The 12,868-nt window shown below is 39.0% G+C and overlaps 1 protein-coding gene across 2 annotated transcripts in view; it reads right to left on the reverse strand.

Moving 5' to 3' along the window:
- PTPRO (protein tyrosine phosphatase receptor type O) overlaps positions 1-12,868 on the reverse strand; it is a 191,824-nt gene that overhangs the window by 43,150 nt on the left and 135,806 nt on the right. For both annotated transcript variants that reach the window (XM_045830114.1, XM_045830113.1), the window contains exons 13-14: positions 2,535-2,674; positions 463-595 (exon numbers count right to left, since the gene is read on the reverse strand). In XM_045830114.1, the coding sequence (XP_045686070.1) occupies positions 463-595; positions 2,535-2,674 (273 nt within the window). The remainder of the gene's footprint in view (positions 1-462; positions 596-2,534; positions 2,675-12,868) is intronic.

Below are 12,868 nucleotides of genomic sequence, written 5' to 3' on the forward strand. Positions count from 1 at the left end.
TCTGCTTGATTAGAAACTTTGCTGCTTTGGTTCAATAATTGAGGCTTGCCATTATGTGATAGCTAAGGGCCAAGTCTGAAATAGATCAACCAGAGTTAATTAGGGCACTATGGCTACTAATGAAGAGGATGATGAAATTGGTAACAAGTAGCTTTTAGACAGCATGTGCCAAGATTTTATGCACTTTATTTCTAAGCCTCAAAACAACTCAGTAAGGTACAAATTATACTTCTAGTTTCACAGATGAAAAAACCAAGGTTTGGAGATAATGAACATCTCCCCCTAAACCACACAGGGAGTGAAGTTAAGCACTCCTGGACCTCAAAGCTTGGAATTTTTCAACAGAACATATACGGGTTCCATTAAAAGGGTAGATTATATCTATTTTAAAAGAAAAGATGGGAACAATTTGGAAAGATGTGAGTTTGAGAAGCACCAGGCCCTTCCAAGGCATGTGGTTACCCATTGTTGAGACAGCTATGAATGCGGGGACGCTGGGGCTGTCGTGGCTGACGCTGGTGACGCTGCAGTTGTAGGCGGTGGCCGGGAGAAGGCTGGAGATGGTCACCACATGAGAAGAAACAGAAATCGGTTCCTGGAGATGCAAACAAGAAAATGAATGTCATGTAATCTCTCATTTTGATTTTTAAGTTTTCTGTAGTTGAGTTGGTAACATAGGGACAGAGTAAAACATTTAAAAGATGGAAAAGGAAAGCAGCAAAGAAAGAGTTATAAACAACATCACAGTGAATATAATACCACAATTATGGGGACATATGTAGGTGTCTGCAAACACATGGTGTTGTGTGTGTGTGTTCACATTCCTAGCAGTTCAATTGCTGGGCCAGAAGTTGTGTGTTTTTAATTTTGAAAGCTATTGAAGAAGTGTCCTTCGTAGACACTTCCAAGTTATCCGCTGTCCATGTTTGAGGATGCTTTTTCCCGATACTACTTCTAACACAGCACAGCGGCCAAGTCTCTGAACTCTTCTAGTCTTATCAGTGGGTTTATATCGCACTGTAATTTCATGTTGCATGCCATTCATCTTTTCATATGTTTAAGAGCCTTTTGTATTTATTTCATATAAAATACTTGTTTTGAGTTGTTGGTCTTCATCTTTTTTTTATAGTAGTAGTTCTTTGTATATCGAGGACATTACCATTTTTGTCTGCGTTCTTGGTTTTTAAATGGCATCCACCAAAGGCACAGTGACTTTGCATCATCAAAAACACTTCATATTAACCATTATATGTAGAACAGGTTGTTAACGCAGTGAGCCCGTGGTCAGGCTAGTGACAAGTACTGCTGTACAAGATAAAAAGGGGAGTAAGCAAACATTCTTTCAAAACAAGGCTCTGAAGCACCACTGCCTAGATGCACGGAAGGCACCAGCACTCACTTCCCACTCCCGTCTCTCCTTGGCCTGCAAAGGAATGCTTCTAAGGAAAGGCTTTTGCTAACAAGACTCTGTTACAGTCAGTAGCCGCCATCATTTTCTTTGCAGTTGCAGGGAAAAAAATCTACCACTGGCAGAGCAGTTATTTTCAACAAGGATTCTCAGCATTGAGAAAGGATTCAGCTGTTCAGTACAGATCAAAAAGAGATAAGGTAGTAGAAGGGAATATTAAAAAAGGGAAAGGAATAAAGCAAATTATCTTAACATTCAGTAAGAAAAGATTTGTACTTCCAGAAATCCTTTAATCTTCTCAATCTCAGGAACTTTATTATTTAAAAAGCATCAGTTATTCATGTTTTATGGTACTCGTCTCTACACTGGGTGTTAATAACCCTCACAAATGCGCCCTTTCCCTTCTATGTCTGACTGTAAAATATTTTTTCTCTTGTGGCTTTGTGACCCTGACAGCTGCTGGTGCAGCTCCCTCCCACTGGTTTGGACCTGGCGGGCAGTGCCATCACCTCTGCAATCTGCGATTCTGAAGCAGAACAGTCGCCTCTCTCAGCCTTCATCTCCCCAATGACATCGTCCTCCTTACTAACTAGACACAGATGCTTCCTTTAAGTTCTCTCAGTAATATGAACCTCTCCTGTGGCACTTGGTTTACTTTAATGATTTCTAGACTAATGCAATATCAGCAACTGTGTGAAAAAAGTTTGTGAAGATAAATATTAATTCTACCAATGGTGTTCCATAGAGTGACTCTCACAAAACTGGCAACCAGTTCGTATTTGTCAAATTATGTTGTATATGGCAGTGTCTTCATCCCCTCAATTAACTCAGTGTCCAACAGGAAAAAATTAACCACTTTAATTCTTCAGTGTGAACCACCGTGGCTCAGGTTTATGGATGAAAGATAAATACAAAGATGAAAATAAACTTGGCAGTTTAGCAAGTTGGTTCTCATAATATATTTTCGGCTTCTTCTAAACATATTTGGTAATTTCTATCATTGAAACACAAAAGCATAAATGAACAGTTTTCATTTCTATAGTTCAGAGACATTAAAGATTGTTGTTTTGCTCAATTAGCCTTAATGAAAATTAACTCAGTAAAAGAAAACCAGTATCTACAGTACCTGGAGCTTCGTCTCCTGGCTAGAGCCCATCTGTTGGCAGAAGACTTCAAAGAAATCAGCTACTCCCTCTTCCACCCACAGCAAAGTCACCGAAGTCTGGGTTTTGTTCACTGCAAAGAGTGATTTTGGAGGAGCTGGTTCTGAGCAAAGAAAATGTTTTAAAAATTTAAGTCAATATAACATCTTCTTTCTTCTTTATTAATCAGTAGGATAAAATAGCCAAACAAATTCAAAATTAGGTACTTCAGACCGCCACACAGATTTTCTGTTTCTTTTGAAACAGGTTCTTTCACAAAGATCATCATCTAACTGCGTCTTTCCTCCTCTTCTATTTTATACTTCTCTTTTTTAGAACACTTCTGTTTTCTGCTTCAGATTTATTATACACATAATCTATTAATAGTTTGTATGCATCTACACTGGAGTTGGCATTGCCCTGATAATCCAGAACTTTCTGGGTGAGAAACATAAATCTGTACTTAAGAGGCTGAGAAAAAGGAAAGTGATGTGCTCCCTGCTAAGGGAGAGAGGCAGTCTGGTGCTCAGCCAGCAATCTGTCTTCCTTTCTCTGGAGACTATTTACACAAATTTAGTTAGGAATGACTTCCTGAAAATATAGTCAAAATTAAAAGGGGCAAAGCTAAATAGATGATATGATTTCTTGTTTAAAGGAAGTGATGGATGGAACAAAACCAGACTCACAGATACAGCGGACAGACTGATGGTTGTCAGAGGCGAGAGGGGTTGGGGAAAATGGGAAGGGACTGAGAAGCACAGATCGGTAGTTACAAAATAGTCGTGAGGATATAAAGTACAGTGCAGGAAATATAGTCATTCGTATCCTAATAAGTGTCCTGGTATGGTGCCAGGTGGGTGCTGGAAATATCAGGGGGAACACTTGGTATGGCGTATGATTGTCTAGCCACAGCGCTGTATACCTGAAACAAAATAATATTGAACGTAAACTGTAACTGAAATATTTTTTAAAAAGAAAAAGATTAATGGAAAGGGACTGGATAATTGATAAAATGTTACAGAACTGATTTCTTTGTCTTAAGCTTTTAGGCATTTTATCTTGATCAGTATATTTACTCATTAGTCACGCAAGCCATGCTGCCCCACCCCTTCTTACTCATTTTTAGTTACGTAACTGAATCACTGAACTTGCTGGCTTGAGACCAAACCCAGTCAGATTCCCAGTCAGGAATTCTGCTAGCTAAGACTTTGATTCCCAGTCAGGGCACATGCTGCCTAGGTTGCAGGCCATGGCCCCCAGCAACAACAACAAGCATATTGATGTTTCTTTCTCTCTCTCTCTCTCTCTCTCTCTCTCTCCTTCCCTTCCCTCTCTAAAAATAAATAAATAAAATCTAAAAAAAAATACACACCACTGAAGAGTATGTCTCTTGGACAATGATTATAAACCCTGGGACATATCTATTTTTTTTTTCTGATGAGTAGATAAAACAGTTTAGTTATCTGATATGAACATTGCTGAAATTTGGATCTCCGGGTCTGACCTTTTTACACATGTATTTCCAATCATTTATCACCTGTGCTCACTCAAATACCTCACTATTACCTCAAACTCCACGTGGACAAAATAGACCTGGAGTCCTTGCCTTCCCACAGATCAATTCTGACTTCCAGTTCCTCCTGGTTCCCTCAGGAGGACCATCACTCTTCCAATCATGTAAGCCAGCAGTGTTGTGGCTCTCCCCTTGCTTCTCAGACCAGGATAGCATGTCTTTTGATAATTCTTGTCATCTTTTCCTTTTGTCTGTTCTTTTCATGATGTCGCAGGCTTTGTCATCACACTTATCGGTCACGACAGTAGTCCCTCACTCCTTTTCGCTGCCTCTACTCTGCTTCTTCGTTTCTCAATGATGGCTCAGGTCACTTTGAAACACACTTTGCTCATGTTAAATCTCATCTCTGCCACGATCATAGTGACTTTCAACCTTTTCCACCTCATGGCATACATAAGCTAATTACTAAAAATTTTCAGCACACCCAAAAATATATTTTTTGCCAACTTGACAAAAAAGTAGGTGTAATTTTGATTTATTCACACACTGGATGGCTATTGTTAGGTTGGCGGTTGTCATTTTTGTATTTGACAATCTAAGGGAAAAGAGGTCAGTGACCCTGACTAAAGAGTCATGTACTGTCTATTTTAAAAATTCTTGTGGCTCTCTGGTTGAAAATCACTGATCTTTTGTAATCGGTATCTGTTGTGTCAAATCCGCATAGGCCAAGTTTAAAAAGATACTATTTCCATTGGCCACATGTTACCCCTCTGGCTTAACCACCACCCGTCCTCCACAGACACGCTGTTCCCAGGAAAGCCAGTCTTCTCACTGACCGTCACACAGGCTGTATTCTGTATTAATTTGTGTATTTCCCCTCATTGTAAACTTTCTTCTATTCTGACCATCCCAAGGGCACAATGAAGTCTTAACTCCTTCTTGAAGCCTTACCTGATGACTCTCTCTTGATGATCCATCCCATCTCTGACCTTCTATTGCCATTCATTCTTTCCTACTTAATCTATGTGAGTGAAGTTCTGATTCTACTGTATCCTACTAGATTATTTAAGAACATGAGCGATGTGTTAGAAAAACATTATATTGTCTTCACCTTGAACCAGCCACCTGTAGAAACTCAATATATATTCTCTATTACAGATTTAAAACATAGGTCAAGATTCATTAACCAGAAGTGTTAGGATTCAAGCGTCAAGACCAGACACACTGGGGTTGAATTTTGATTTTGTTTGCCTTTTTATTGTGATCGTGTTTATAAAAATCATCAGGTTTCAGTGGCAGAGTCCAGAAATATGTCTTGAAAACTGGAGTAAGGCGTTCTTTTGATCTGGCTAAGACTGTGCATCTAAGTAATGGCTAAACGTTGCTTATTATAAATATTATTAATTTCATATGATAGGAAATACAATTACACACAAGAACCTAGAACCTTTTTATTGGTTTCTGTCTTTCAAAATTGTGTTTCCACAAAATTCGTATGTTGAAGCCCTCATACCCAACACTTCAAAATGTGATGGTACTTAGAAGACGAGCCTTTCCAGAGGTGACGAAGTTAAGATGAGGCTGTCAGGGCGTGCTCTAATCCAACATGACTGGTGTCCTTCTAGGAAATGTGGGCATAGAGACCCAAATATGAATGTGTAGAGAAACAGCCATGTGAGGACACAACTAGAAAGAGGCTGTTTGCAAGCCCAGCTGAGGCCTCAGGAAAAACCAAACTTGCCAACACACTGATCATAGATCTTTAGCTTCCAGATCCATGAGAAAATAACTTTCTATTGGTTAGCCACCCAATCTGTCATATTTTATTATGATAGCACTAGCAAGCAAACTAATGCAGTCTCTTATTATTCAAAATATTAGATATAATTTAGCTTATAGAAGGGAGGGATAGGAATACCTTGTTTATATTATAAAGAATAGATGAGCTTTAAGATAATGTATATAAAACGCTTTATATAATATAAAGAATCATGTAGATATTGGTTATAGAACATCTTTTGAGGATCACTTTCTATCTTTATATCACATTTTAGAGCTTAACGTCTTCAAAATTGCCCTGCTCCACAATGTCAGATTTTCTTTTGGTTAAAATAATTTCAGAGTCTGTGATATTTGATGTGAGAACTTTGTAAAATAGATAGACTATTGTTATAAAACAGGGCATGGAGACAGGGCTGTTTGCTTTGAAGCACTCTTGAAAAGCTTTCTCACGTTGCTGGTGTTGCAATCAATGACCGGGCCCTCTCCCTGCCCCTGTTTTCTCTCCCCCTCAGTGCCTCTCCTCTATGAGTTGGCAGTTCAACCTCGTTTTATAAGGAAACCCAGCACCATTCACAGAGCATGGGCAGACTGGGAAGCTGAAAAGCTATCTTTACTGTTTAATTTAGATTGGATTAGGAGAGGCTCAAGCTGTTGTTCAGGCGCTCTGGGGAGCGAAGGTGACCTTGGATGAAGTACAAGCTAGTGTCTGACTCTCATTCTCCGCTCTGGCGGCAAATCTCCTATTTCCTAAGGAATTCCAAAGGGAGCCAGGTGTAATATTTAGCCTTGGAGCAGAGTAGAATGTATTTATTGCCTAAAATCTATCTTTCTCTGACAGCTATTACATTGTTCCTTATTTTAATGTGACCCATTAGTTTAGCTGCTGGTAGAATGATGTTAATGAGGTCAGCCTTCTACCCATGAGGGCCAACTAGGTTCACGCTGCTCACATTTCATACCTCTAAACTCGGTGAGTCATTTTACAAATGTGTGGCATTGGCGATACAGGGAATGCGATAGAAAGCCATTGTAAAAAATGATTGTGGCAAAATCTATCTTTAATAAATCCTCAGTTTCACTGACAGCAATTTGCTAGGGTCATAGTGTACAAAGGATGGTCTTTAACATCTATGTTACATGTCTTTAAAGTTTATTTTTATTTTCTTCAACTCAGGCAGTTCCACCCTAAGCAGATTAAGCTGTATAAACTTGGCCAAAAAGCAGCTGTGACTTCAGCAGTGTAAACTGCATCAGTTACATTCAACTTGGTCAAAACATCTGCAAAAGAAAGCACTATTTAAAAGAAAAAAGAGATGTAGAAAAATTATTGAGGATGAGTTAACATTGATATGCAATAAAATTAAGAGGAAAATTATATTAAAGAGCAAGAAACTTTGGTTAGAACTACAGTTTATTAGGCCTAGTATCTTACTGACTTTGAGAGATTCTCTCCCTAGATACATTTAACAAGTAATTAGACCATTTAAAAACAACATTGAGAACTTTAAAAAAAAATACAGGCAAATATTTAGCATTAAATTATAATTAGGCCCTATTCATAAACAAACTGTCTTCAGGAATTAGAAATATCTGTCTTTCCATTGCATTTTAAATAAAGGCTTTATGGCTCAATGATAGCAAATGTAATATCCCCTCTGTGAATAACTGGATATGTTTATGGTTTTACCAGGTTATGTAGGTTCTAAACCTTTAGAAGGTTCTAAAGATTGGTAGAATTTTTCAGAGAATGGTCTCATTTAACTTAGTTTCAAAACAAAATGTCCAAGTTCCCTTTTTTGGCTCCAGGAATATTTACTTTTACTTACCATTTCTGTTAGCTAGGAGTTACATATTGCACAGTTCTTAGAACAAGATCACTGCTGTTAAGGATCATTACCTTGCTGCCTTTACTTATGTATGAATTAAACTCTAAAACGTGAAGGAACATGAAAGACCAGTTAGTCCAGACTCTCGTTTTATAGGTGAGGCAAGTGGGATCCAGAGGGCCCGAGCCACTTTTCTAAGGTAACACAGCTTATCTGTGAGAGTGACAACTGGGACCAGGCCTCTGTACCCTAGTTCAGGGTCCCTCCTACACTGGCTTCCTCCCCACAAAATACGGGCATTTTCCACTCATTTCCATGTCAACTGGGGATGATGAAGCCTCCTTGAAAAAGTTCCAGAAGACCAACTTACCTGGAGTGGGTACTTGCATTATGTATATAAATTAGTGCAAAACATCACAATCCCAGCCTTAAGAGTCCATCATGCAGATTCTTCCAATACATTCCAAAGAAACTTGCAAAACACACAAGTCACTTTATGACGGACAGGAGAAGTACTTTAAAGGAAGTGCCAAAGTTGTGTGGCATGATTGTGGGCAGCTGGCACATTGCAGTGAAACTGACAGACCGCAGTGGCAAATGGGAGCAATATACAAGCATATTAAGATGAGGTATCAGTTAGCCACAGGTACAGGAATGGAGCCGTGGAATGTGACATGCCTGGCAGTCTAACCCAGAAAACACTGCCTGCATGGGGCTGCTGGCCATCCGGGTCTCTACAGGACGAGTAGCCCAGTAATGATCCTCTGCAAACCTGAAGAACATGCATGCATGTATAAGGAATCAATAGAAAAGCCTTCCACACACTCCTATCATCACTCCCACCCTCCTCACCTACCCCATTAGTGCCCATAGATTCTCTCCTTCACCATCTTACTACAGTCTAAGACTGCCTCCTCCACAGGCACCATGGGCTGTCTCCTCTGGCCCAGTCAAGGACATCACTCTAACAAGTCTCACCTGTAACTATTCTATATCATCCATTTTCTGCTCTGTCGAGTCATTCTGATTAGCTCATGGAAAAACTGTTTCCACCTATTTAAGGGGAAAAAAAAGAAAAAAACAAACAAAACCCAACCTAACAAATAAATACTCTTGGATCTTCTCCTTTAGATCCTTCTCTTCTCTTTATAATAACACTCTTCACAAGTTTTGTTACTCCAGCTGGCTTCAGTCTTGAAATCCTTGTCATTGTATTTTCCTCCCAGCACTCTGCCTAAATGCCTCCTCCCCAAATCACCAGTGACTTCTTCGTTGCATAGATCAATGATTAGTTCTCATTTCTCATCCTGACCTTGCAGGGTGGACAAGTTGATCACTGTCTACCCACTGAAGCACTTTCTCTGCTTGGCTCTTAGCACATAACATTTTTCTGTTCCTCTCTGTAGTTCACTGCCCTCCTTCTTAGGCCCCCCCACCATTCCTGCTCACCACTTTGACTTCTTAAAGTTGGAGTGCCTGCCTCTGGGCTTAGTCCTTGAACAGCATTCTTCTGCTTGGCTCTTAGCACCTAACATTTTTCTGTTCTTCTTTGTTTTTCACTAGCCACTCCTTCTTAGGTTTCCCCCCTTTTTTTCTTTTTGCTGATTCCTGCTCACCACTTCGGCTTTTTGAGGTTAGAGTGCTTCTGGGCTTAGTCCATGGACAGCATTCTTTTTTCTTTACTCATTCCTCCGTAACCTCATGGAGTCGATTTTCTGACTACCCTCAAATTTGTACTTTTAATCCTAAAGTCTCCGAGCTCCCACTGCCTACCCAGAGTTTGTCCTTTGATGTTTAATTGACACCTTCAAATGACAACACATTCAAACCTGAACTTCTGTTCATTCCCCCAAACCTACCTCTGCCATAATATTTACCAACTCAATAAATAGCACCTCTGTCTTTCCAATCGCTCAGGTCCCAGATCTTGGCATCTCCCTAGACTTCTTTCATTCATTCTGGACAGCATCTAAATTTATCAGCAGATTTTCTCAGCTCCAATTTCAAAATAAAATTTTCATCACCCTCATGACTACCATCTTGATCCAGGCAAGAATAATCTCTTCTCTGAATAGATGCAAGAGTCTCCTAACTTTAAGATGACCATGTAATTTATCAAAAGTGTCCAAATTAAAATACTTTTGGGGAACAAAAGGACTGCTAAGAAGGATGACTGCTTTGTAACTGATCCATCACAGATGCAAACTGATGTTTGAGACAAAGGGGGTGTATGGTCATCTTGTCTGTCTGCCTTTCCCCTCACCATGGAATAGCCTACTCTCACCAAAGGGACCCTGTGTTGTGACTTTTCTGGCTTGAACCATCTGATGGAGTGTCATTTACTCGGAGTAGAGTGTCTTTTCAATGACCCTTCATTATCTGCTCTGTTGTTGCCTCTGGCCTTTTTCTTTACTATTCTTCTTGTGTACTCCATGTCAGTCACACTGCCTTCCTGAGTTTTCTTTGAACTTGCCAGGCACACGGCTGTTTCTGGAGCTTTGCACCAGTGGTTCCCTCCCTGTTATTGATTTGGCTCACTTCCTCCCTCAGGTTTTGATCGAAATATCATCTTTACAGTGAAGCTTACCCTATTCCTACTCCTACAAAACTGCACCCTGCCCTCCATAACACTTCCTCTTTTTTGCTTCACTTTTTATAAATGCATCATTATTAGACATCCTATAATTAGTCTATCATCCCCTTTTCTCCACTAGAATAGGGGCAGGCACTTTTGTCAGTGTGTTCATTTCTGTAGTCTCTACACATAGGTTAGTGCATAGCACATAGAGAAGGCTAAATGAGTATCTGTTGACTGACAGAATTAATTAATTTTTTAAAAGTATACTACCTTAGTTATTTTATTTTCTTTTAACTGATGGGATATATATATATATCTCACACTTTCTTTTCTAACTTTCTTCCTTCTTCCCCTCCATTCATTCTTCTTTTTTTCCGTCTCTTCATGTTCCATTGACACGATTTATTCATGTCACATTCTTATTTCATTAACTCCATTTTCCCTCTTTTGGTGAGGGTAAGGAGGATAACAAGTTAGTCACTTGGTAGGAGACCATTTAAGAAAAGTATGGGTAGATAGGGAGAGGAACTTTGGTATGCCATGACTCATGACACTTAACTTCCCTCTTACCAAAAATAAGGACTGCATATACCCAGGCAACTATTTCAAAAATTATAAACTCAATGACTTCAGCATAAGAATAAACAAATTTTCTCAACCGAGAGTGAGACCCTGAAGAACAATACGATGTAATGCCTGGACTTGTATATAGTTAGAAGTTACATTGCATCCAAATGTGTGTAATTATTTGTACTCTACTTGAATATTATGAAAAACAGATTCTAATATCATCCAAATTCCTAACATTTGAAAGAATTTTGTTTCTTCTATTTTTCATAGTCAAATTATGTTATAAAGATTTTTAATTGATATAAAATCTTTCGTGGCTGAGACAGAAAGTTAAGCCGGCACCACTGGTGTCATTAATATCTAAATTCTAGAACAGAAACAAAAAGTCACACAAGTGGGTGTGGTTAGATGTGTTAATAGGAAACAGAAGTTCTTATTAAAAACACACACCCAACTCCAGGAAAATATAACCAACAGATGGATAGAAAGTACTGAATCAATGTTTCTAGATGCAGGCTCAGCAGCGGGTCAAATTTCTCAAGGTTCCAGCTTGCTCAAGTGAAGACATTGCACTAAATTACAAATTTCTCCCAACACTAAAGTCATCTAATTCCTTATGTCGAACCTGCCTGAACACATCTGTGATAGGGTAAGACAAGTTTGACAATGGTGGTGTGCACATTTTCTGTCTTTTGGTTTTCTGTGACCCCATTAGTTGTTTCTATCCATTTTCTCTCGCTGGCTTCTCCTTTGCTCAGATTCTAAATGCCAAGGTGGTTCTTCTAGTCTAGACTCAGGCCTTCTCTTCCCTTCTTCTTGCTACTTCCTACTTGGTGATCTTATCCAGACACCCCTAAATTTATATTTCTAGGCTAAAATTCTCTCCCAATCTCCAGATACTTATAGCAATAATCTCTTTAACAACAGCACTCGGATGTTTTCTCAATATTTTTATAGAAAATGAAGAAGCCTTGATTCTCACCTTATCCCAAATTTACATCTTCTCTGGTTTTTCCAGTCTTTTCACTCTCAACAGATTGTACCACTATCTACCCTAGCTGGTCAAGAGCCTGTGAGTCATTCTTAATTTCCCTTTCTCTCATTTCCTATTTTCACTTATTCAGAAAGCCCAATGAACACAGCCTCCAAAATAGCTCTTGAATTCTGTCCACTTTTCTCCATCTCCATTGCTATCACTTTACTCAAAGTAACCATAATTTCCCATGGCACTTATTTGATTTAGAATGCTGTTTTTGAAGCTAAGGACAAATAGTTCCTTAATTGGTCTCCCTACCTTCATTATTGACCCAACCATTCTATCTCACTTGAACAACCAGAGGGATTACTTTAAATACAAGTTAGATTATTTATTTTAAATTCTCTAAATGGCTTCAAATTGCACTCAAAATAAAATCTCAACTGTATGCCTTACAAATCCTGTACACAGTAGTCTGGCCTCTGCCTATTCCCTCTGCCTGGGAAATTATCATGGTTTTTACTCAGGCTGCTATGGAGTGTGAATGGTATTGTACCAGTTTGTGACTTTAACCCACACTCACTTGATAGATCATCCATAACGTCAGATAACAATGACAGTGAAGCACATGATGGGCTCCTTGAATGCCATTTTTTTAAGATCACCTTTGAACTTGCACATTAATTAGCTGGGACTAACAGATCAAATGAGTTGGTTACGGAAGCTAGGACCTGAGATCACTTTATCATAGTGGAAAAGCTTTGGAAAAGAAAGGCAGAAAGAAGGAATGTGAGCACAATCTTTAAATAGTTCTACTTATCCAGAAATGAGTTTTAAACTGATATTCATATATGGACAAAAATTACAATGGTTAGAATTAATAGACAAGCTATTTTTTTCTTTTAAAAAATTATTTATTTTCATTTTAATTGTTGTTCCATTACAGTTTTCTGCCCTTTACTCCCACCTCAGCCCGCCCCCCATCCCTCTCCACCTCCTTCCCATCTCCAACCCCCAACCTTGTTATTTTTTCTTAATAGAAAGATCATGCAATGTTGGAAGCTGACGATCTC

The sequence above is a fragment of the Phyllostomus hastatus genome, unplaced genomic scaffold (assembly GCF_019186645.2).
Source record: "Phyllostomus hastatus isolate PE091 unplaced genomic scaffold, TTU_PhHast_1.1 phas_scaffold_93, whole genome shotgun sequence".
Taxonomy (NCBI): Eukaryota; Metazoa; Chordata; class Mammalia; order Chiroptera; family Phyllostomidae; genus Phyllostomus; species Phyllostomus hastatus.